The 27,221-nt window shown below is 37.5% G+C and overlaps 1 protein-coding gene across 1 annotated transcript in view; it reads right to left on the bottom strand.

The window, feature by feature from the left end:
• ZNF407 (zinc finger protein 407) overlaps positions 1 to 27,221 on the bottom strand; it is a 472,024-nt gene that overhangs the window by 119,925 nt on the left and 324,878 nt on the right. Inside the window, exon 8 of the mRNA XM_003827299.4 lies at positions 23,109 to 23,287. Coding sequence (XP_003827347.3) covers positions 23,109 to 23,287 — 179 coding nt within the window. The remainder of the gene's footprint in view (positions 1 to 23,108; positions 23,288 to 27,221) is intronic.

The following is a 27,221-nucleotide window of genomic DNA, read 5'->3' as shown; positions in this document are numbered from 1 at the left end:
CAACCGACACACTAAGGGCTTCATTCTAGTTACTTCATGGGAAATAGTCCATGACTTCATTCTTCCAACATTACTTTTAGCTTTGCAGCTGTGACAAAATTTCACCAAACAGTCTAACGTATTGATCAACTAATAATGTAAATTCAAAACTCAACTCTTAATATCTTAAGTCTGGTAATTTAAATAGCAAAGTCTATCGCTATTTGCATTCTCTTTTCAGTATATGCATTTCTACGCCTTATGGGTGACAAACAAACTGTGTTTTCATGGTCCAGTTCCCTTCAAAAATACTGTGAAATTTCAATAGGGCAGCAATTCAGACAAATAACTCATCCTTCAGATGGAAAATAAATGCTTCACACATAAAGTAACAGCTGTAAGAAAGAGAACTGCAATGTGCTAAAATCACTATTAACGTAATATCAGCCTAAGAAGAATCAGAATTCTCAGGAAAATAAAAATGTATTAGTTATATCTCTTTGGGCTGTAAATTTAAAAAATGGATTTTTTGGCTGGGCACGGTGGCTCACACCTGTAATCTCAGCACTTTGGGAGGCCAAGGCAGGTAGATAGCAAGGTCAGGAGATCGAGACCATCCTGGCTAACGTGGTGAGACCCCGTCTCTACTAAAAGTACAAAAAAATCAGCTAGGCATGGTGGCATGCGCCTGTAGCCCCAGTTACTTGGAAGGCTGAAGCAGGAGAATGCTTGAACCCGGGAGGCAGAGGTTGCAGTGAGCCAATATTGTCCCACTGCACTGGAGCCTGGGCGACAGAGTGAGACTCCCATCTCAAACAAAAAAAAAAGATAAAATAAAAAATAAATAAATAAAACAAAATAATACGGATATTGCAATACGATCTAATACTTTTTCATTCCTCGAAAAGAAGTGGATTCTCATAAGATGCTGGAGATGAGAAACACATGCATATCAGCCAAGTACGTTACTGAGTATCTGGTCCCCACTGAGGCTTTGTGGGTGAAAGCATGACTGCCAGACAAGCATGGAGAGGAAGCGCCCCAGATGGGCACCAGGGCAGACAGACTCAGGGCTCCAGCCGCCCCATGGACCAGCAGGTCCCTATAAAAACATACTGGAGGCCCAGGCACCAACTGCCTTATAAAAAGCACGTTTCTGAAATGACTAACATCTTTAAAATGTTAAACCTCAGGTCAGAAAGATTAAAACGATTTCTTACAAACCGGTCAAAGTAGGGAAAGTCTTGGGTTTCTGTTCTCCAGTCATGCTTGATTCGCATCAAGACTGGGTTTCCTGTTTAGCTCTCTGATCCCAAGCTATGCTGGGGTAGGTACTTTCCCAGCCTTTCCTCCATGTTTGGCATCAATCTTTAGCTCAGACAGAAAACAAACAGAAGAAATATAAAATCTTGCCAGATCATCCAAGATAAAGAAGACCTCCTATAGCCAAGGCTGATGATCTTCACTTTTCTCTGATAACGAGCACCTGTGAGACTGCAGCGCACTTCACAGCTTCAAAAGCCACTTTCCCTGCTGCAGGGGAGATTCGTGCAAAAAAGTTTCTGGTGGACATAAGAATCACAAGCTCCTTTCCTCTAGTTTATATTAATAATACCTTAGAAATGCATGGCACTAAATGGTCTGCAAAGAACTTTCACACATGATCTAATTTAATGAGGGCATGGCAGTTAATCCAGCCATCAGATCCACACCACAGCGATCTTCAACCCAACACATGGAGCATCCAAATCTGGAAATGAAGATCATCTATTTTTAGTCTAACCGATTTTATTCTAACACAATCCTGCCATCCTGCAGAAGTCTCTGAGAATATGGAGAATCTGCATATGAGGTGGGAAATAACTCGAGCCCTGGAATACCTTTGTCAACTCTTATATGAAGGAATAAAACAATCCTCAACGAATAACATCATCACCGTTGTTGCGAAAGTTTTTCCTTTATTTTGGAGACTTCAGCCTCAAAGCTAAGTATCCTAGCCTACGAAAGCATTTTTCTGTAGCTCTATATTGGCATCAATAGGCACAGGAAAGAAACGAAGGGGGACCCAGCAACTCCATTTGCTACTTGAGAAAGGAATAACATACATGCTTAACCCATGTAATACCATTCTCAGCAACTCTGATTTATTACAACCCTATTTATACTTGAAATGCTATATTCAAATATTTGCTTAGCAACCCATTATAGTACATTATGTGTTGTGTATGTGTTTTTGCTTTTTGCTCTATGCCTGGAATATCATGATCCCTCAATTAATGAACCATCGGTGAGAAAACCTACTACAAGCTGGAGCTACATGAAAGCAGGTTCCTGTGGAGCAAATGTGCTCACCCAGTATGCCCCTCCTGCAGCATGGCCCAAACAGCCAAGGGAGAGTGAGCAAGAGGCCAGAGAGCACAAGAAAAGGGTGGTGACATGCACATGCTACACCGACTTCAGACACCCTCAAATAACGGGGCAAGAAATCCAGCATCTGGATCAGCAGGCCATGAGAGATCAGTGAAAGTCCTTTGTCATTGCTAAGTACATTACAGAAACCACTGGACGTCAGTTTTGTGGCAATGGGAAGAAGCTGCTCCAACAGCAAAGTCTTGAGTCAAGCAGTCACAAGAGTAAGAGGGATGGCAGCAGGGCAAGGCTACGGGCCTGGTTCCGCCGCTGGGATTCACTTAGGGTACTCACCCCACCCTTCCACATCTTTGTTAGGTCACCCCGAGCTAACAAAGGGGATGTCTGTGTAAGCGTCTAGAAAGAAAGTTCATTTTATGTGCATTGTTCTATCACCCCAATTATAGAACAAACAACCAAAGAAAACTGAGCAGTACACCCAAGAACTATGAGCTCCCCCTCCACCTACAGGGTTCCGTAGCGTGACCTGGGGTTGGCTCAGGGGGCTGAGGTGAATAAAGGATCCAGGTAAGTGAGGGAGCGATGCTTCACCAAGCTGTGTGCCGCAGACAGGAGCAGAGAGGCTTCCTTCATTTTCTCTACAACAGCCCCGCAAAGTAGGATTTATGACTTCAGTGTTTTTAAGGAAACAGAGGCATAGGAAAGTTAAACATTTTATCAAGGCACAAAGCTAGAGAGTGACACAAATCTTACCATGTCGCTTCTCTGCTACAACCTTCACTGGTTTCCCCTTCTTCTTGGTTCAAAATCCTCAACATACCTTTCAAGTCTGGCCCCTATTAGCCCTGAGCGCATCAGCTTCCTCTGGTGTCTCCCTCCCTCTAGCTGCACAGAACCCTGGTTCCTGGGCCCAGCTTCCTCCCCAGATAATACTAATGGCCAGCAAAGTCCTCCTGGGCCAGCCCCACCCCAGTGCCCAGACAAGTCCTTCAGGTCTCAGCTGCATGCCCCTTCCCTGGGCAGGGGCAGGCTTTTCCATGCCCTCAGCGCCCCCACAAAGCTCCTATTCTGTTATGTTTGATCCTAAGTGACTTTGGCCTCAAGTAGGTGTCATCTCATGCTCTACTGGTGGCTCCCATACAATGTCTGCCTCTCTGGCTACAACAAGCTCCACAACGACTGCAATCACATATGTTCTGTCCATAAGTTGATCCCTACATGGAGCAAGTCAACCTACTTGTTTCTTCTAATCCTCAGAATCTTTCATAAAAGTTGATTACTTAATGGGCAGGTAATATTTGAAAGGTACTGTGGCAGAGACTTCGTATGTAACTTAATAAGCTAATTCTCATGAAATCCATGACCAAGAAAGGTTTTTGTATCAATTTTCTACCTAAAAAAGCTAAAACTGAGACATGGTGTGTAAGCTTCCCAAGATCACATAGCAAGAAAGTGTCAGAATTGGTTCAAAATTGGGTTTATCTCATCATAAGACAAGTGTTCTTTCTGCCACACCATGCTAACAATCTCAATATCTTAACTGGAAAAGAGCAGGTCTTTAATTTCTATCAGTGAGGTCTTGAGAATAGTTTTAACAGCATTTGTTATTCTCTCTTTTGATTACAAAAAGCAACACACTGTAGATGATATAGAAAAGCTTGCACTTAATATGTTGAGAGTTCCAATTTTCCTCCATAGGCTTCATCAATGGGTACCGTCAACCTTTTAGATTTCTGTCGATTGATAAAAAGGGGCATCTCACTGTTTTGATGTAGTGACAACTAATGAGGTTAAGCATTTTTGCATATACTTTTGGTAATCTGCATTTTAAATTGCCTATTCAGATCCGTCTTTTAAAAAATCAAAGGAGGTTTCTATACATAAGGAATACATATTAATCCTGTTATCTGTCTTACATGTTATAAATTTTTACATTTCATTTCTGATCTCAAATTATTGCATTGCTGAATATATTCATATATAAAAATTTGTTATCTCATGTTTTGTTTCTAAACAGAAAACACAGTGATTATCTGTCAATATATAAATACTTCACTAAAATAATGATCAATTTTCTTGTATTTCAGGTGTAATATTTCAATATTTCTATTCTTGAGATTTCAGAATACAAAACAAAGTAAGAGTAAAGTGGAATGTAAATGTCTAGAGGATATTGTAGGTATGCATGTTTAGATAAAGGAATACATATTACAAGCAATAGAAATCATGCCCTAAAATAATAAATATATGTGATCAAAAAATCCGCCTTTAGAATTTAAGATACTTTATTACCCTCTCTTTCTGAATCAAAAAGGTCGCCTCACACCTTAGATTATGTCTTACCCTGCAATGTCAACTCTATCTCTATGCTCTTAATGACTGTTTTCTCTTCTTGAGCTTTTATAACCTAACCAAGGACAAGGGAGTGAGCTGTCTGTCTTCAGTGGGGTGACTGCTACCTATCCCTATTTGCTTCCTGCAAACACAGGCAAGTTCCTTTGTGAACAGATCATTTTCTAGAGGTCATTCAGACCATAATTTCAGGCCCTAGCCACTATCCTGATGGTCCTTCTTAGAAAATTGGACCCAGTGGGAACGTTTTCTCCCTCTGCTTTAGTCTATGGGTCAGCATTTTCCTTCCCTTGTAGTTCTTAATTCCCTTAAGTGGCAATTATTTAAGACACACTTAGAGAAGGTGCAATCTACATTCATCCAATAAAACCTAAATATTAAAAAGGACAGAAAAATTCAGCATGGTTACTAAGGATAAATGGGACAGCATTTAGCATTTGAAAGGTACCAACGAAGTGGTACACGAGTAAATGGATAAAATTTTAAAAAATGGTTGGAGGTAAAAAAAAAAATTAAGACGATCTAAAAGGGTATACTATGTGTCAAAGAGACAGAGCGTCTTAATTACAAAAGGTTAATATCACAGTCAGAGTCAAGAAATAGGTGGAAAGATCACTCTAATAAATACTACCTGGAAATTCACCCAAAGGCAGCAGATACAGAAAGTCTACATTGTAGATTTTTCACCAGTATATGACGAAAATTTGGTTACTATAACGGCCCTAAATACAGAGGTAACCAATTCGTGCTCAGAGCATGATGTTGGGGATGAGATCACCCTAATATGTGGAAAGACATATCAAGACAATTATGATGACTATATGGACAAAAGAAGGTCATAAATAAGGTCAAATGTTCTAAAAGAAGCCAAAGGAGCAATGTAAGAATTCTGAATTTTATGGGGCCCGCTCATAAGCATAATGCACTGGGATTGGTAAAAAAGAGGTAATGAATTAAAATGACAATCTATTCATGAAACACAGCTGCAAAAGTCCTGAATATGAGCATTATGCAGATAATAATAATATCACATGTGAGCCATGGGTATTGTGGAAGACAGAGCATTTCCAGGTCTACCAAGTATAATCTCACCACCTTTTCCCATGGTATATATTTAAGAGCAGAAAAATATCTGTGAAATTTTAATGATTGATTCAAATATGGTTACGTAATTAAATTTTTTAAAACTTAATGTTCAGAATTTGGTCTTTGATCTAATTGATCACCTGCCTGGTGATCAAAAAATTGTATTTTGCTAAGCAAATCCAACATGTGATATGTATAAAATATGGTAGACATATTTAAAACTTCTTGGTTTAAAGTGAGTTTTCATACATAAAACTGAATTCATTCCATTAGAACCACTTTTAAGGTTTTAACTCTCACAATTATGAAAGGTCTCATCCCTACAATAAATCCCTTATTCTGTATCACTCAAAGTGGTTCTGCTTCTGTGGTCGAACCCTGACTGATAAAACACTTTTGGGATGGTGACATTTAATCCAAGCAGCACATATAACACTGTCAATTATCTAGCGTAAAATAGTAGCATAATAGTGGTTATACAGAAACCACAGGCTGGCTTCAAACTCTAGTGCTAGTCTTTAAAGTTTCAGTCAGTTATTTTACCTCATTTTTTCTACCATACCATTAAATTAAAACTAATAGTAGCATGAGATTGTTCTGAAAATTAAATGATACTCTTAAACACAGCCTAATATCTGGCAAATAGTGATTGCTTGTATAAAATAGTTGTTACCATGTATGATATGGTCAATGATCTAGAATAAAATGGAATTGACTCAATGCTACTTTCTAGAGCTTGCCCAGGCTCTAGAGAACAGAAGCCATATGGCTGTGGAAGAAATTTCCAGATGCTCTATACAGGTCATTTGCTCAGGGGTGCTTTCCTAAAGCACCTTTCACTTTTCTTTATCAACCTTATATCATGGGAGCAAAATGTCCAAAATTTGTTTGGTGATAATCCAGCATGTATAAACACAAGATTAGTTATAACTTCTCAAATGAATTAATTTCTAGTCTCATCAGAACTTTTCAACTGTGTTTTACAACACTATAAATTTCACAAAGTCAAAGAAGTTTCTAAAACCTCTCTCACCAAAAAGTTTGAGAATTATTAATTCAGCTTTTCAATGATGATTCAGAAATCATCTGCAGATAAAAATGCTTTTCATTAATTATTTGGAAATATTAAAGAAAGTTCATATGACCATATTTCTGAAATGGGATGGTATCTTCCTGTTCTGATTTATCAGTGCAAATCCTACACAACTGGAATTAACTGTATCCCAACTGCCTAGAATTCTTTCGGTATAGGTTTTAAACAGAGGTTCATACAGAGTCAAAGATCCTACCTGCGGCTGGCTTAGCAAGAGAAGGAACTAGCCATACACCTGAGTTCCCCTTACGGAGTCTTCTGTTTTCTCAGGAGGTGGGCACAGCTGGGTGGTGGTAAGTCGGCGACTTCATCATGTGGAAGCCTGGGACTCACTGAGAGGGATGTGGAGAGTAAGCCTAAATGCGCAGGGGCAGAGTCTCACTAAACAAACACTCAGATAAAACGTCTGCATAAACTAACATGTCAGATTTGGGGTCTATATCAAAACCTTTAGGCCAAACATTCCATTTTGTCTGCACTATGAGGATAAAATACTGTATCCTACACTTTGAGTGAAAATGACTATGCATATTAACGTAACAGGCGAATATCTTGACATCTTAATGCCTAGAAGATAAACACACCCAAACTGATCCTGCCATAAATAATAAAAATAGATAGCTCTGGATTTCAATTGTCCTTTTCAATGTAAAAAAGATATTTAAAAATTTAATATGTTCAAACTGAGCATCAAATATCTTTAAAATGTCTTCGTAACATATTTCCTTAGAAGCAGATAGAGAAATTGGAGTGAAAAGTAAAAGAAAATATATTAAGTGCTATCACAGAATTATATCTAAAACCAAAATCACTTCTTTGATTGAGTTCTGGATCATGATCTAAAAGCACACATCACAAAAAGAAAAAACTTTTTTTAAAAATTACATACAGGGAGAAAAGGCCAGAAATATGGATGGAGATAATACATTAGGAAACCATTAAAAGACAACAAACAGAAACCTAAAGTATTATTCAGCCTCTTCTAAAGAGCCAGCTGTTGGATTCTCTTCCTTTTTCAGCTTTTACTGTATGTGCTGCACAATTCAACTTCTGAGCTCCTCCCTGGTACACGTTATTGCCTACAGTCTCTTCTGCCTGCTCGGTGCTTCCATCGATCTCCTCTTCTCACCTCTCTGATTATTCAAGTTTTACAAAACCAAGTACCCTCCGCCTTGCCTTCATGCAATTCAGATTAATCATCCGTGTTTACAAGTTACATGAGCTGCGGCCACATTGCCACCCCGTAGCACACACTATTTCCAACACTCCTTTAAATGGCAAGAGCACTTCCAAGCTGAAAGAACTGATTACAATTAACTGTGCATGAGGGGGATTCTATCTGGTCCCCGATTTCAGCAAGAAGCTTGCTTTGTCTGAACAACAAGGTTAATCTAAAAAAGCCTAATCCTGTCGGTGGTTTATTTGTAAAGCACCAAGAAGTACCACATTTCAGTGTTGACCGGATGCTCTAAGAAAATGTCAATAGACTCAATAAATACTTAGTTACTAACATAAAGAATGTCAAACTATGGGACTGAGATACCTGATAAATGAGAAGAGTTATGAGTTTGGTGTGTTTTAAAATAATAAAGCTTTAGATGAAGTCAACTTCTAACACTACCAAATAGTATATTAAAATTGCAAGAGAACTATCTGAGCATTTTCATGTCTGTCATTTTGTACTAATGGATTCTTTAAAACAAAGTCTATTTATTACAAATAGTCATTTCTAATCAAGAGAATTGGGTACATAAACGTGAATATGCAAGTTGTGCCAAGAATCGAGGTCACATATGTTAATATAAAATGTAACTTGGGATACTCTTGTCACTCAAGAGCAGCATCTACTGGCATAATTAAAATGAATAAAAATGACACAGAGTAATTTCAGTTATATATTTTACTAACTAAATACTCACAGAGTACTTAATAAGTGGCAGGCACTATTTTAAGTACTTTGCAAATATTGGCTTATTTAATCATTCCAAGACATTTATCACAAAAAGCAATTAATTTTTGTTTGTTTTTGAGACCGAGTCTCGCTCTGTTGCCCAGGCTGGAGTGCAGTGGCATGATCTCGGCTCACTGCAATCTCCACCTCCCGGGTTCAAGTGATTCTTCTGCCTCACCCTCCCGAATAGCTGGGATTACAGGCGCGCGCCACCACGTCCGGCTAATTTTTGTATTTTTAGTAGAGACGGGGTTTCGCCATGTTGGCCATGATCTTGAACTCCTGACATCAGGTGATCCACCCGCCTTGGCCTCCCTAAGTGCTAGGATTATAGGCGTGAGCCACCATGCCCAGCTAAAAGCGATTAATTGACAAAAACCTTACTCCAAGATGCAAAAGGATTTATTTAGCTTGCGATGTTGTTTCCACTTAAGACAGCAAAGTTCAAATCTATTCCTGGCCAACATCTGGAAGGAAACTGGTATTGTAATTCATATTAACTTAATGAAACCAGACAAGGAATGTGGAGAAAATCCTAAAACACAGTTCCCCAATAAAAGTACTCTCTCAATGAGAAAAAAAATAAAATTTATATTCCATACAATAGTGATTAAATTCATCTATACTACCCTTGAAAGAATCTTGCCTTTTCCTTCACAAACACGAAACCATTTATGCTAGGCTTTTATTTTAGGCATGCACTAAAATTATAATTTTTCACAAGACGAAAGAATGACTTCCTGTCAATCACACTGACATGCTACTCAACAAATGACACTAAGAGCAATGACAAGAGTGAACAAGTCTGTGCAGCTTTTTAGAAGCATCTAGACCAGCCATCAAAAATGCTATTTTATCTAGTTGGGGCCTACAGTATATTCTGCTGCAGTAAAAGCTATTAGGGGATTTAAGTGATTACGAGGATAAATTTTTACCTATTAAAATAATGCATCAAAGTGTTTTTAATCTTAGGAAAAATTAAAAAAAGAAAACAAGGAAGTGTAAACATGTCCGTAAGTTCAAATATTTTACTTCATATTTTGCCTCATTAAATGGATATATTTCAAACACTGACTAGAACATATAATATATGTTTAGTCTATTAAATTTCAGAGGGTCAAGCCATTTAGTATAATTTTTGTATTCACTCTTACCCACTTCCACTTTTCCCATCCCAATCAAATCTCTGCCCTGAACGGCACTTCACCAACCAAGAGATGTATTTAATATCTTCTAAAATGGGTAAGTGTGGAAGACAGAAAAAATAGGGGTACAAAATTATTTTTGTATTTGTAATTTTTAAAAATTGTGGTAAACCATACATAAAAGTTACCATCCTAATCAGTTTTATGTGGACATTTCAGCAGTGTTAATTAAGTACCATCACACTGCTGCACAACCAGTCTCTACAACTCCTTCATCTTACAACACTGTAACTTTGCCTGGTCACACAACTCCCCATTTTCCCTCCCTGCAGCTCCCGGCACCCGCCATTCTACCTTCTATCTCTTTGACTTCGACTACTCTAGGCACATCATCTGTAAGTGGAATTATAATGCAATTATACTTATCAATGTAAGCCATCTTGTGTGACTGGCTTGTTTAACTTAACATATTCTCAAGGTTCATCCATGTAATAGCATGTGCCAGATTTTCCTTCCTTTTTAAGGCTGAGTAATGCTCCACTGTATAATATATAACAAACTTTGTTGATCCATTCTTCTGTGGATGGACATTTGGATTTCTTCCACTTTTTCACTACTAATAGTGCTGCTATGAACATGGGTGTACAAACACCTGTTTGAGACCTTGCCTTCAATGATTTGGGATATCCATCCCAAAGTGGAACTGCTGGATAATATGGTAATTCTACGTTTCATTCTTGGAGGAGCTGCCATTCCGCTTCCACAGCAGCTGCACTATTGTACATTCGCTTCAGCAGCGCATAAGGGTTCCAACTTCTCTGCATCCTTGTCAGCACTCACAATTTTCTATTTTTCTGACAGGAGGCATCTGAATAGGTATGAGGTGGTAGTCGTAGGTTTTTTTTATTAAAGCATATTTCTTAGCTAATGAGAAAAATATAGTGAATGCAAAATACTAAATTGGTGAGTATTATTTACCACCAGAGAAGGTGGTAGCCAGAATCATATCATACACAAAAAGTGAACACATTTTCTTATTTGATAACATAAAGAATTGAAGAATAATAATTTTACTAGGCATTACATTCTGAATGTAAATATGCAGATCTCATTTTATTTACACATAAGTTTTTTTTGAATGATTGGTTATAACAAATATCAGGCTAAGTCGAAAGTCATTCAGGACATAGAAGAGCCAGTGACAAGCCAAACACATTTGTGATGAGTTTAAATTATGTCTCAGATGAGGGAGAAGATGGACACATGAAGCTGAGGGGAAATGCACATATCCAACTGTGGCATTTTAAGGATAAAATTTCAAACCCATGCATGCTTAATTTCAGAAACAGCTAGGGTAGCAGAGTAAACAAACTGACCCAGAGAAATGCTGCTAACTTACTTTCAACAAAAGAACAAAGGCAATTTAATGAAGGAAGGACAGTGTTTTCAATAAATACTGCTGAAAAAAATGAGACATCTGTATGCAAAATAAAGAACTTTGACTTACACCTTATATGTTATACAAAATATGACTCAAAGTGGATCACAGAACTAAATGTAAAGTGTAATAAAAGCATAAAGCTTCTAGAAGAAAATATATAAATTATTCTTTGTAACTCAAGTTAGGCAACTAGCTTTTAGAAGATATTGTATCAAAAGCTCAGAGCATAAAGGAAAAAACGAATAAACTGGACCTTATGAATATTATGACTTTTCTCTATGAAACACACTGTTAAGAGGCGGAAAAAAAGACATGTCTCAGACTAGGAGAAAATATTTGCAAATCATATTTCAGAGGTCTCAGGTCAAAAATATAAAATAAAAATGATCTCAAAACTCAACCTAATGAAAAAAGGCGGAAAATATTGTATTTCAAAAGACACTTCATGCTCAACATCATTAGTGATCAGTTAAAAACAAATTAAAACCACACGATGAGTTCCTGGTGAGTACGTGGAGTGACGGGAACTCACACATTGCTGGCGGGAACATACTATGCACAGACAGTTTGAAAAATAGTTCAACAGTTTTTTTTTTAGACAGTTAAATATACCATATAATCCAGGCATCTCGTTTCTAGGTATATACCCAAGGAAATGAGATCTTATATTCACAGAATCTTATATGTGAATGTTTAAAGCCTCTCTATTAATAATTGCCAAAAAGAATAAAAACCCTAGCTGTGGAATTTCACTGTGGTTTTTATTTGCATTTTCCCAACAGTAATGGTGTTGAGCATATTTCCCATGGCTTGCCGGTCATTTGTGTATCGTCTTTGGGGAAATGGTTATTTTGATCATTTGTCCATTTTTAAAATAGGTTATTTGCCTTGCTCTTGTTGAGTGACAGAGTGCTTTATGTATATTCTGGATACAAGTCCCTTACCAGATAGATTTGCAAAATATTTTCTCTCATTTTATAAGTTTTTCTTTCATCTTTTTGATGGTGCCCTTTGAAGCACAAAATTTTTAATTTTGATAAAATTCAACTTATGTTTTCCTTTTGTTATTTGTTCTTTCGGAGTAACATCCAAGAAACAATTGCCTAATTCAAGGTCATAAAGCTTTATCTGTACGTTCCTTTTGAAGGGTTTTTACAGTTTTATTTCTTATATTTAGGTCTTAGATAATGTATGTTCCAGATAGAGAGATAGAGAAAAACATCTATATTCACAGGAATGCAGGACTTAGTATACATACCTACACTTCCTTGTTTATCTGCTGCGAAGGCCTAGAAGCAGAGGTACACAGAAGCAATGAGTCCACACAGTGTATATATCTTGGCTTATAACTACCATTCTCCAGCCAAAGGAACCAGGTCTCCTTAAGGTAGTGATTCATTTCTGGACCATGGCAAGGAAAACACAAGATGAACCCACAGAACACTGTGGTGCCTGAAAAGTAAAGAGATGTCTCTAAAAGGATGGGGGTGCACACAGGGCACAGGAGCTGACTGGAAAGAGGGGGCAGTGGTTAAGGCAGGAGTGGTTTCAGTAAGAAAATAAGCCACAATGGTATTGGATTATAAATCTCAGGATAAAATACCTCCACGATGATAAAAAGAAATAGAACGAAGAATTGGGAAAGAAGGAACCAACTACCATTCCTCACAGAATAATTCCAATTATTAAACGTAGAAGAAATGCAGGAAAGAAAAAAAACACCATTTAAACATCACAGACCTTATTTAGGCAGGATAAACTAATGGATGTCAAAATTATTGGGCAAATGACTGGGGAGAAATAGGCTATTTTCATGGTCTGAAAGGCTCTCTCCAAGATGTGTACTGATTAAAAAGGTAAAACCAGGAAGCTGCCATGGAGGATTCTGAAGATCCCACCTCACTCCATGGGCCAGGCGGACGTCCTCAGTCACCAGGTGCTCCAGGCACAGCACACATTTCTTCTGGTATTTTCTTAAATGACTTCAATTAAATCATGAGTAAACATTACACTATTCCAAATTAAGAGACATTCTACAAAATAACAAATCCATGTTCCTTAAGAGTGCCAAGGTACTGAAAATCTGTCCTGGACTGGAGAAGACCAAGAAGACATGGCAACTAAAAGGAATGTTGGTTCCTGGGCTGAATTCTGGGAATGAAGGAGGATGTGAGTGGAAAAATGATAAACTCTGAATACGAGAATACAGCATAGAAAATGGCAATGTATTAATGCTAAATTCTCAGGCTTTCGTAAGTAGTATGGTTATGTTTGATGTTAACATTTGGGAAAGTTGGGTGAAGGATATATGGAACTCTCTGTACTATTTCTGCAAACTTTTCCGTAAGTTTAAAATCATTTAAGATAAAAACTTGTGAAATAGTAATTTTCCTCACTGCAAATAGAAATAAATGAAATTGCAAAGAGTAATAATGTGCATTACTTCATATTCTGAACTACATTTCAAAGCTAATGAACAATGTATCTAAATTTCCCTGATAATTTGAAAGAGTTGTCATGCTATTCTTCAGTAAACGGCTTCAGTTGGAACAGTAACTTGTTCTGCAGTACTAGCAACACAACTGGGCAACATGATCTTTGTTTCCTCATCTAAAACTGCTGTTTAGGTGGGGGTCAAAATATGTGTGTGAGGGTGTGCAAATTTTTAAAATATGTAAGTTATATTGAATTAAATAGTTGATAAAAAGTCTATATAAAAGTAAAAACCACATCAATTACCTGATAAAATCATACCGTCCCCACTATAACTTTTCACAATCAATTTTTTCCCTTAAAATTTTGATAAATGAAGCTGTCAGAGGGGATAAGATCACAATTTTCAATTTTGTTTACTTTTTTTTTTAACTGTTTTAACTTTCAAAATCCAGTTCAGGTAGGCTGCAAATGTGAGCTCTGATAAGATCGCAATGCTGCCTGCCATGAGGTAAGAGAATGCCACGTGGCTGGGTGACCTTGGCGCAGCAGGGAAGGGAGCCGGGAAGGAAGCGCTGGCGCGGCTCGAATCATACAGGCCATCACACTTGGCCAGCACACTCAAGGAAGGGGAGAATATAGTTTTTTTCTGGAAAAAAGTTAAAAATCACTTTAAAACTTTTCTTTAAGGTCCTGTAGTGACAGGATGAGCATGAGTGAGCCGGGAGCCTGAGAGCCAGTTCGGCCAATCTTGTTAGGTGTTACCATCAAAAGCTGTGTTTTAATTGTGTACTCTAACTTTATTTTAAATTTATGGATGCCATTCAGGACTTTAGAGAACGCTAAAATATACAGTAGAAAGGATACTTTTTTCAGGATGATACTCTTTTTAAAAAAACAGTTTTAAAACTATAGAGTGTAGTAGACACAAGCCAAAAATAAAATTCTAAGCTCCCCCACCCCAACTGACTGAATGGACCCCTTCTTGGCCACAGGGATCCCAAAGAAACCTGAAAAACTAGTTCCGGCCCTGAAGGGAAGGCCGGAGGGACAGGCCTCCCTACAAGGTCCTCCCTTTGGAGTTCAGGCACAACTGGCCGGCATTAACATTGAAATAGAGATCTTAAGATTGACAACACAGACTCTTTGTAGCAAGAAGATATTCAACTCCCACCTGACTCTGGTATAGCATTACGTGACAGATAGCAGGTCTTATAAGAAATCAAAGTATTTTACCTCCAAAATATATTTTTTGACATATTTTGAAATGGCCCTGGAATGCCATCTCTTATTGGGAAAATTTGCATTCTGTAGAGAATCTCCTTCCCTTTCCATGTCTTCTCCAGATCCAGCAGAAATTTAACTAACAGTCTGACACCTTTTAAGGTCCTAAAAGAGACCTTCACCATCGATTCTCTCTGCAGTCAGTTACCTGGAAGCTTCATCTACATAATAAGAACCTTGGCTTCTACAACCCCCCTTATCTTACCTCAAGCATTTCTTTCTGCTGGCTTCAAGTCTTCAGGCAAAGGTTAACTTAACCAACTGCCAATCAGAAAATCTTTGAATCCACCTATGACATGTGAGCTCTCTAACTCCCTGCTTGAGATGTCCCACCTTTTTGGGCTGAACAAATGTATACCTTACATGTATTGATTGATGTCTTTGGCTATAACTTCTGTCTCCCTAAAATATATAAACCAAGCTATAACTCAACCACCTTGGGCACATGTTCTCAGAACCTCCTGAGACTGTGTCACAGGCCATGGTCACTCATATTTGGCACAGGAGAAACATCTTTAAACATCCAACAGAGTTTGGCTTTTTTCATCAACATAGGTAACATACAAATAATAGAAATAATTTAAATACATTATTTAAATGATAAGTTTCTACTCTGAAAAGTTTTAAGTAGGCCTTCTGTAGCCCTAATTTTAGTATATGCTCAGACTGTTACACTAATATATATGTATCAATACTAAAGTGTACACATATATATGTTTGTTGTTATGAGATTCATTACCCTTAATAGCAACTTGAAATACATGCAAAAAAATCATTAGTCTTTTCCTTCTACTTTGCTACTATTAAAATAGCAGTAACAAAATCCAGTAACTTTCTTAAAAGAATACAATTTTCAAGCTCTTTCATATGGATTATCTAATTTGAACCTCATGTTCAAAAGAAAAGCTAAACAATGTTACTCTTTTTGCAGTTGAGAAAACAGACACAAAATGCTTGAGTGACTGGCTCAAAGTTACACATCTCCATGGTGAAAAAGTTCATCCTGAAACCTAGTTCATTTGACTCCAACCATCCATCTGTCTGTGCGACAGGCTCTGTACTAGGCAGGAGAGGTACAACTGTGAGAACATTTACCACGGTGTTTTTACATTATTATACTATATCATTCTACTTCCTAATATATGTGTTTAGATTATTTGAACTCTTAAAGCTCTAAATTTTTAAGGCTTCCACTGAAAAAACTTCATTAACCTGCCAATCAATTATTTTAAAGCTCCTGTACAGCAGGGTGATGTAACTGTAAGACTCTGAAGACAGGTGAGAATTTTATAGAGCCACACTGTAGTTATGCATCCTCAAGCAACATAACCTCTTGAAGACAGATTTTTCAAAACCATTAAATTGAGAATAACATGTATCAACAAGATTTGTTTTGAAGATTCAATGGTTTAGAGAAAAGTTTGGCACAGATACTATTTACGATTCTTTGTAATTGAAAAGGTAAAATGTGATAGCATGAAAAACAGAGTTCTTCATTACTACTTACTAGCTAATGAAAACATAAGGAAACCATACATAACAACCATTTGGATCACTCTAGAACAATTAGGATCACCCTCTTGCAGGAGGATGGCAGGAAGGAGCAAATGCTTCTCTGACACTGCTCCATGGTGTTAGGCAGATAAAGGAAGATATGCGTACTGAAGAATACTGGCATATAGTTATTCTTAAAAAGATTAAATGTAAAACTATTTTATTTGTATTTATTTATTTACCTTGAGACAGAGTTTCACTCTTGTCGCCCAGGCAGGAGTGCAATGGTGCAATCTCAGCTCACTGCAACCTCCGCCTCCCAGTTCAACCAATTCTCCTGTCTCAGCCTCCCAAGTAGCTGGGATTACAGGCACCCACCACCATGCCCAGCTAATTTTTGTATTTTTAGTAGAGACAGGATTTCACTACATTGGCCAGGCTGGTCTCGAAGTCCTGACGTCAGGTGATTGCTTGCCTTGGCCAGCCAACGTGCTGGGATTACAGGCGTGAGCCACCACGCCTGGTTGTAAAACTATTTTAAAATGTGTCATTAGAAAGTTTTGAAAAAAAACCCTCTTTCAGTATATTATTCAAGAAAAAAGAGGTGGAGATCAGGTCAAAGATCTGCTTCTCAGTAAACAGTATGTTTACTGATAAATATCCACAAACACAATTTTCCTGGATACCAATTACATTACTGAAAACAACAGGATGATGAAAAATACTGTTCTGACATTACTCACTCACAGATTTTGAAGTATGTAAGAGAGTTCTTTCTAAACTTAGGAATTCCAACAGGAATGAGAGCGAGAAAGGGAATGAAGAAAAACATCAGCTATCAAAATACCAAATGTGTTGAGCCATGATGGACATTGAGGGTACTGCTATGGCAGACAGCTCCAGAGTATTTGGACAGGAGTATGAAAGGAACAAAGACATTTAGCAGCACTTAAGAAAAATAGTAAATTAACCCATGGATGATGTCTGAGGTTAAAGAATCAAATTGCTGAAGTGTTAATTATTTTAGGAAGTCTTTTGTTAGTGGTGAAGTATCAGGACACTGGAAAACAAGGAATCTAGTCTGAAGGTTAACACGAAAGAGAAGAGAGGCTGAAAATTATAGACCTGTAAATCTAACATCTATATTAGGAAATAAATTTGAGATGATACTTATGGATGAGCTTAATGATACATTTGGAGAAGTACAATTTAATAGGAGTGAGTCAGCATGGATTTACCAAAGGCAATCATGTCAGGAAAAATTTCGTTCCTTTTTAGGTTGAAGTAATAATTGGTTTATGTAAGGAGAACCAATGAGAAGCTGTCAGGATTTTCTGAGATTTTTGGACCTTTTCAGAAAATGAATTGTTGTACAAAATGTCATGACATGTGTCAGGGCATCCAACTAACAAAAGGGGGTGAAAGCAACCAGGTTAAAAATAGAGGGCCAAGAGGAATTTGGGAGAAGACTGCATTCTATTCTACAAGGTTCTATGTATTCAACACTAATGGTTCTAATTAATGACAAAGGAAATTTTTTCATGTAGGAAATTTGAATATATTGCTAAATAAGGGGTAATGGTTAAGACAAAAGACTTTAGCTGTTTTACGTTAACTGCAATAGATTAAGTAAATGGGCTCAGAGGTAGAATGTGAAATTTCAGCTGCCTAAGGATAAAGTGATGCATTTGGAAATAATTAAGGAATCATATAGATATAATTTAAATGAACAGTTACCATGAGGAAGACAAAGGGACTTGGGGTTTTCATAAGAGTCAAACTTTCAAATTCTTATTCTTATAAATGGGAAGAGGCAAATGTAGGGAATGCAGTTAAATAATACATGTTATAGAGAATACAAAATTGATTATCTTAGAGAAGAAAACAAAAACCCCAATTTTTGAAGAGAATATGATAATTTCAAGTGTTATCACTCTGCACAGGTAATAATCTAATGTACATACTTATATGACCAAGTCTTAGCATATGTAAAAACTGATGAAAATAAAATTAATTTAAATGTGATACAAAAGTATGAGGGTAGAAAAATAAAGGAAATTAAGAAAAATACCATATCATTACATACTGCTCAATTTTCCCTGAAAAGAGAACACCTTGTAATCATTACCTTTGGAAAAGACAACAACACTCACCACATTTAAGGTCTCAGAGAGAAATAAGAAATAACTAAATCAACTTCATAGCTTTGATGCACTGCTCGTAGGCTCAGAAAATGACCACACTACCCGTGGGTCTTCCAGTGAGCATTCGTTCATGAGCAATAAGAGCTATTTCAATAATAAACAAGCTCCTTGAGCCGTAAGGCATAACTATAAGTCTGCTGCTTGGAAATGATGAGAAAAAAACATCTCTTTCTTCTTAGGCACAATCAGAGAAGGCTGAGCAGCCTCTCCTCAGCCCTCCCCGTCTGGCTTCCCTATCTTCACTCCCCTTTCTCTGGGGTGATGTTTAAAGCATTCTGAGCTATCCCTGCTGAAGTGAACTACACATGGGGTCAGACTGCAGGCCACTGGTGTTGCAAACACAGACATGTATTTAATTCTTTGTCCAAATGTAGTGAATGAGTACCAAGCTTATTTATGGATGGGCAACATGGTAGAAATATAATTGTTAAAACTGAAGAGATCAAATCAAGATAATTTTTGAGATGAAACAGATTTTACTAAATAGAAGAAAAATTGTACAATGACAGAAACCTATTTTTAATTTGATGTCAATTTTGTGAAGATTAATGTGACTGCAAAATCTCATCATATTAGCCCTAGATTGGGCCTAAATGAACCTCTTCAGAAACCTGGATGTGGAGAAAGGTGTTTTTTTTTTAAGTATATACAGAAAAGAATACAACTCATAGAAGAGACTTTGATGAATTTCTCAAATTGAACACAACTGTGTCTCAATATTGGGATTAAGAAGCAGAATCTTACTAGACCACTGTACTTCATTCAGTGACTGGTGCCCACAAGGGAAAATAAACTCTGACTTCTAAGATCATAGAGATGTTTTATCTGTTTTTATATTTAATATAAACACAATCATATAAAACACACTCCTTGGTGACTGGCTTGGTTCATCCAGTGGTAAGACTGTGAGACTTATTTCACATTGCTGCTTGTACTTGTAGTTCATTCATTCTCACTGACTTATTCTATTATGTGAATATACAACCTTTGTACATTCTGCTTGAGGGACATTAGGGTAGTTTGGAGTTTTGACTATGATGAATATACCAATAATTACATTAAGTACAAATACTAAAGTAAAAGACTAAATATTTAATGTAAAAGATAAAAATTGCCCCAGCAGATAAACAAAATGCAACTATAAGCTGCTTATAAGGAATCTGGTAAAGGTATACCAATATGAAATGCAGAATTATGGCAAGAGATATTGCTACTAAGAAATATTTCATAATTATGTGTGTGTCTGTATCTAAAACAACCCTAAGTTCTGAGTATGCAGTGATATATTTTCAAAATACGTAAAGCCAAAAATAACAGAATTTTAAAAGATAAATCCACAATTATAGTAGGAAACTTTAACATACTCCTCTTAACAGCTGACAGAACCGGCATTTTAAAAAGCACTAAGAATACGACAATCTGAACAACACAGTGAACAAACTAAACATTGTAACCGACATACAGGGAACAAATACCACTGGTGCCAAGTACTATTTCCTAATGTGGCTCAAAAATTTACCGAAACTCACCATTTGCTGGGCATAAAAAAGTCTACACAAATTTTAAAGAATTAAAATAATTCATATTATATTCTGTAAAAACAGTAAATTTAAGCTGGTAGTGGATTTGCATTATTAGTTCAATAGTTTAAAAAAAAAAAAAGATAACCAGAAAGTCTCAAACTACCTGGAAATGGAATATTACGTTTACAAATAATAATCCATGGTTAAAAAAAATAAAGAAACCACTTTTGTCTTGTGTTTCTTATCTGACAACAACTAAAATTAGAACTCACATATAGTCTTTCATGCTCTGGAATATGAAATAGAAAAAGATACAAAAATCGTTTTTCTGGTTGCTAAAAAGGACTGAAAAAAATACAATAAATCATCAACTTCTGCTAGAGAGGGAAAAACAAACTGTGCAACCATTTATGCTAAAAATGATCATGTCAAACAGTTTACATACAGTATAAATGATCCCATTTAGATGGCACACACATTCTATGTGGTAGGCATCACTATCCCCATCTTCGGAGGAAAACTGAGACCCACAGAGTAAAAATGCAGTTTTCAGGGCCAGACATCAAGAGAATGATCAAGCTTAAGTTGGAGCCCATCTTCCCCGAAGGTCATGCCTACAGCTGCACAGCAGGGACTAGGGATAGTTCATTCAAACTCCTAGACTCTTCGATAAGGAATCTGAAGCTCCGAGACGCCTGTCTTTACATAGAGACTTGAATCAGGGTCTCCACTGAACTCCAGTTTTGTGTTACTTGCGTGAATTACATCACGTAACTGCAGTTATACACCAATGTAGAGATACCAAGGGTATAGCACATTTGCACACAAACCTCTTTCTGCAGAACTGTTTTCAAATAAAAAATAAAATACCTCACTTTAATATATGAATTCCCAAATATTATCTCAACTGAACTTTATATTATCTCAACCAAATCACAGTATTTACAGTCTTCTTTTTTTTAAAGATAAGTAATGTTTTTATTTTTCTCTTATTTACTCACTGTACTTTAGGGAACAATCCGTTTTTCATGTGTAACTGGTGTAATGGAAAAGAGAGACAGATATGTCAATCTTGCACCTGGAAAGGAGGCAGAGCAAGGCCACCTCGAGGAGGACACTTTGCTGGTGCCCACCATGGATTTGGTCCCTGTGGCCTGGCCATTGCTAGGAGCAGCTCCTTCACAGGTGGTGTTTCTGGTATCTGTAAGGTTATGGGTCCATATTTATGAAGAACCCATAGGCACTTATGGCCAGAGATATTTCAACTCGACTTTATCTGTTTTTATGAACTAAAGCTGATAAACTGTCTAGTTTCAAAACCTTTTCAGTGACAACCTCACCAAAAGGGAATGAGCAGAGACCTCTGTTTTTGTTTGTTTGCCAAATACAGCCCTGGATAGCAGAAAAATTACTAAATCACACACTCGACATTACTTAAATAAGTCAATCATATGAACATCAATCGACAAATATGAAAGAACAGTAATGAGCCTCTATCCACGTATTGTCAAGTGTATTAAGAAAACTAGTCTAACCTAAATTACTCAAGTTCAATTTCTTATAACACAGATATTTTGCGAACAAACATTGCTTAAGCATTTTGAAGCTGGAACCTCGCATTTCTGGTGTGATATATATCACAATTCCCACATCCCCACCACTACTAATGACCCCATCATATGGCACAGATAGGCATAAATGTTCATGCCTACAGCAGCATAGCAGGGACTGGGGAGAGTTCATTCAAACTCATAGACTCTCCTGGCTTCATAGCCATTATCTTTTTAAATTCTCACAATGACCCTATTAGTAGGTACTATCATGCAGATTTACATATGGGAAACCTCAGGCTTGGTGAGGTCAGCCTGCCTGAGGTCATATGGCCAATAATGAGAAGTAGGGTTTAAAAGCAACTCTAACAGGTCCCAAAACATCTGCTTAAAGCACATCCTTGATCAACAGGCCTTATTCAAACTCTGCTGCTTGGGCTAAATCTTGGAAGGCTTCTCTAAATTTACTCCTCAAACAGGTCCTCGCACCCATAATCTATCATTCTGCTGCTCTGCACAGAATTTGGCACTCGAGGAATACTTGCTAATTAAACAAAATGTCGGGCTGGAGGAACAGATCTGCTTTACTCTGCAGTTGCAGCCACATCGCTGACACCTTCCAGAGCCCCTGACTTGCCACCCAAGAGGCAAGAATCCTCTTAGCAGCCGCTCCCATCACCAGCTCTTCCCCAACCTAGGGCCAGCCCCCTCCCAATTTCTGGGAAACGCACAGCACCATTACCACCCACGACGCTTGACTCCGTGGTCGTGGTCGCAGGTCACATTCTTTCTAGGCATTCACTGGAAGATGATGGTGTCAATAAACAGGGCATAACATTTCAAATCACAAGCATTTTTTAAGATAAAAAATTAAAATTTTAGCAATTAGTCAACATATGAAGATTTAACAACTACTCTCATTTCAGGTCAACTATGCTTTAAATATTTACTATTATTAACTTTACAGTCTTCAAATAATTACTCTGTCAGATTTCCTTTTTTGATAAAATACAGTTGAAAAGTCCTGTTTTCATAGTTAAGTGGGATCAAACTGGAATGTACTTTTTTATAGGTCTTGAAGCAGATACTATCACATACTCTACTCCATTACAATAAATCATGGTAATGTACAAATAGCATTATAACTGCTGTGATCACATGAAATCCTGTTAGAAACAAGTTTTCACAGTTTCTGTCCCTTACCAGCATGCAGGTAAGCGAGGTCCGGGTTTTCGATGTCAGGATGCTGTTCCTTCAAATGGTTCCGGAACTCCACCGGGACGTTGGTCCCGTAGTCACACTTGGGACAGTTGTACATCTTGACTCCTTCGTGTTTGCCAGTATGCAGAATGTGTTTGCGGATATTTTCAGCACAGTTTGACCTACCACGTAAGACAGAAAAGTAAATCTAATTAAGGTCAAACCAATAACCTTATCTTACAAATAATGATATTACATAACACTGTCTGTATGTGTTTGGTACTATTTTAAGTGCTGTACTCATATAATAATTAGTTTATATAATACATCAGCCTTATGAGGCTGGTAGTTTTTATAACCCTGGTATGAATTTTTAAGTTGGTCTTTTGGCTTCATTTCTATGAAGAACCAGAAATACCAAATCCGAAGCACTATTATTTTAATATCAAATTATTCTGGTACCACTCGAGGGCAGTGAAGGTCTTAGCTGATCCCTGAGAACACAGCTATCACCACTGAGGAGTGGTACAAAAATGAAAGTGCTGTCGCCTCCACTGAATTTAGAGGCATCTGGGGAACAAAGACACTTTGGCTTTTAAGTTCTGTCACGCAAGGTGCTTCTAAGTGGGCTCTAAAATAATGTGAAGATGGAATTGTAGCTAGAAACGGCTCCCAGGCTCAACTCCAGTATTTGGGCAACATGTGAATCCCGTGGCGTTTTCTGTGATGATACAGGCTTTTAAGAGTGATAAGAGTGATGGCATGGAAAATGCAATGGAGGGCCCATATATTCCACACCACGGTGCCACTGAAATCAGGGGTGGGCTCCTCTCCCAGTGCGTTCCCGCAGAATTAGAAATGCAAGCCCTGAAATAATCAGCAAGCTGGGAATGGGGTGCTGGTTTTTGAGGCAAACTGTTCTGCTTGCTCTTTCATCCCTGTCAGATCCTTTGCAACAGAGACTGCACGTCTAGACTCTTTCTGAATACACACGCGGAGCTGTTTTCCTTTTGTCTTTGTCATTTTTAGAACAGTAATAAAAAGAGCCCTATACAATTTCAAGTAGGTGTTGAGGGGTTATCTAGAAAGAAACAAACAAACCATGCTGGCCTCAGACTTCCTACAGACCAAAATTAAATGCCAGAAGAAAATAGAGCAATATGTTTATCACCATTTCCCAAAGGTATTGTGGAATAACAAAAATCCTGCAAGATGTTCTTAGAAGAAAGATTCCCATGAACAAAAAAGATCAGGAAACGGTAGTCAGCCAACACATCTCACAGTGCACTGCAGAATCTTGAAGGCTCTAAGAAGAACTTTATGTAGGTCTACACTGCCTGAACGTTTCTAATTAGAATTGCTTTTGAGTATAATATTCAATTATACCATGTTTATTTTTTAGGGAATATACCTTGGGAAATATTGGTCAAGGAAGTGAAAATAACTGTTATCTCTCACACACAAAGGCAGTCAATGACGCTAGAAATTCAAAGACTCAGTGAATACAGTATCTATCCACTCCTGACGAGAGGAGTATAGAAGTATCGTCCAAGCGAGGCAGAATTAATGTAAATGGCACTAGGAAAGGTATTCCCCAGACAGAGGGTGCAGGGATGTCCTTTCCTACAGACTCTGGTCAAAGCTGAAACGCAAACGTGTTCCTCATGAGTGGGGATCTCATATTCTGGAAGAGGTCTCGTACCTGCATCCAGACAGTCCTTTGGAAAAGTTCCTGCTACTTCCCTCCCATCTCCAGGCAGGGCTTGTCATCAAATGCACGTGTACAACTAAATCTGCTCAGTATAATTAAACTGAACAAATCAAATCCCTCTATGCCTAGGAAAAAGACTAGAAAGAAATACATTAAAATATTAATGCAGCTATACTGCAATGCCCACTTACTCTTATTTTTCAAATATGAAGTTTTACATGTTAAATATATATATTTTAAAAATTAAAATAACAATAACACCTTTTTAAAAAATAAAAAAGGACTAGAACAACAGATATTTTCCCAGCTATTTTCAACTTGCTTTGGGCAAAGGCTCTGTCAATCTGGGTGTTACATTTCCCTGAGATCTTAGACTAAATACATGCAAGACAGTGAATGTATGCACACAAGCTTCTTTCTCTCATGAGTCACTACCGAATTGTCAAACTTGCTTTATATATAAATTCCCTATTGTGAACTAACAATCACTGTAAGAGGAAAAAAAAGAGTAAGCACCTAATGTATGCCAGGTACCTCCACTGACTTGGCGACTTCGAAGGCAAGCATGACCCTCTGAGGTCAAGACTGCTACACAATTCACAGAGAAGAAGGTAAATATCACAATGATGAGCTGGCTACACAGGCTGTATGGCTGGTGAGTGGTTAAGGCAGAATCGTAACCTAGGTTTTCTGTTTTCGAGGCCAGAATGTTGGTATGTTTTCAAGTACACCACAGCCAGCTTTCCCTTTAAAATTTACGTATCAGAGACACTAGCACATTCTAAGCAAAGGATAGGACTGTAGAGTCTCTTAAATGTGTAATTATCCTTAGAGTAACAGCTCTGGATCATGTCTGAAATAACACAGGAAAACATCTGAAGGTGACTGACACAAATGTCCACTTTTATGACAGTTAAAAGGAAAAGGAACAATTTTTTTTTGAATTCTTCAAGCTGGGTAAACCGTTCCAAATTACCCCCTTAATTCTGCAGATCTCTAACATGTTTTCTACAGCATTACAGACACCTCCTAAATTCACCATTGTTTACTGACACTGGGGAGAGAAAACAAAAAGCTACTACTGTACTTAATTAGTACTGTTTATCAGGAATGGAGATTCTTTGGTACCGCCAATATTATTTCCTTATGTAAAATGCTAGGCATGAAACATCATCAAAGACAATCACCAATCATATGAAGAAATTAAAATTGCCAAAATAAATACATTTCAATGTATGATGCATATTTAAATGGAGAATAATATAAGCAATGAATCCTAACATTCAGGGAAGGAAGAAAGAGATAACTTTGAAAACAGATTATTTTGTTTTCAAGAAGGCTGTATCTAGGACAAAAATAAGCCAGTATCTCTCAGTAACTAAACAGCATGTAGGATCTAACAACCGGGGACTATTACTGAAATAGGTAAGACGTATATGGGCACAAAGGGAGGGGAGAGAATTTAAAAAGGTAGGAAGCTTCTTTTATTTGAAAATATAAAATAAATCAAGAAAGACGTGGTGTGGAACTTGAGATTTTAAAAGGCATTAAGGACTATTCCACACATATATTCTTATACAGATATGTGCATATGTTTGTATACAGGACGTATATATACACACCGTGTTTTTATGTTCTATTATATTATACATATGTGTATGTATATTTGTAATTTTATGTTTTAAACATATACATACCAGAAGCATAAACACATGCAGACAAGAAGGAAATGGGAAGCGTTTGGGGAAATGAGAGTGAGTGTTAATGTGTATGGAGTCTCTTTGGGTAATAAAAATCTAAGACTACTTGTAGTAATGGTTTCACAATTCTGGTAATATATTAAAAACCCAGGAAGGTTGCAATTTCAATGGGTTACTTGTCAAATATATGATCTATCTCTCCACTAAAACAAAAACAAACAAAAAAGAACTCTCGTGCCGTTGTCACCCTTCTTCCTGCCACTGGAACCTCAGAGGCCACATGTTCAGGTGGTAAAGTTACCAAGAAGGAGAAGAGGTTCTCAGCCTCCATGGGCCTTTACCTCAGTAAGCAATAAATTTTTAAGTCATTCAAATTTCAGAGTTTTGCCTGATGTGCAGCTACTGCTAATTATCACATGCTGCTAATCTCCTTCCTCAAACCAATGCTGCATACAACCTCACCATACCAGCACACACATGCACACACACACACACACACACACACTCCCGATTCGAACCAATGCTGCATACAACCTCACCATACCAGCACACACATGCACACACACACCCGATTCGAACCAATGCTGCACACAACCTCACCATACCAGCACACACATGCACACACACACACACACACACTCCCGATTCGAACCAATGCTGCACACAACCTCACCATACCAGCACACACATGCACACACACACACA

This window comes from Pan paniscus, chromosome 17, assembly GCF_029289425.2.
Source record: "Pan paniscus chromosome 17, NHGRI_mPanPan1-v2.0_pri, whole genome shotgun sequence".
Taxonomy (NCBI): Eukaryota; Metazoa; Chordata; class Mammalia; order Primates; family Hominidae; genus Pan; species Pan paniscus.
Note: the sequence above shows the minus strand (reverse complement) of the source record. Positions and strands in the feature narration are given on the sequence as shown.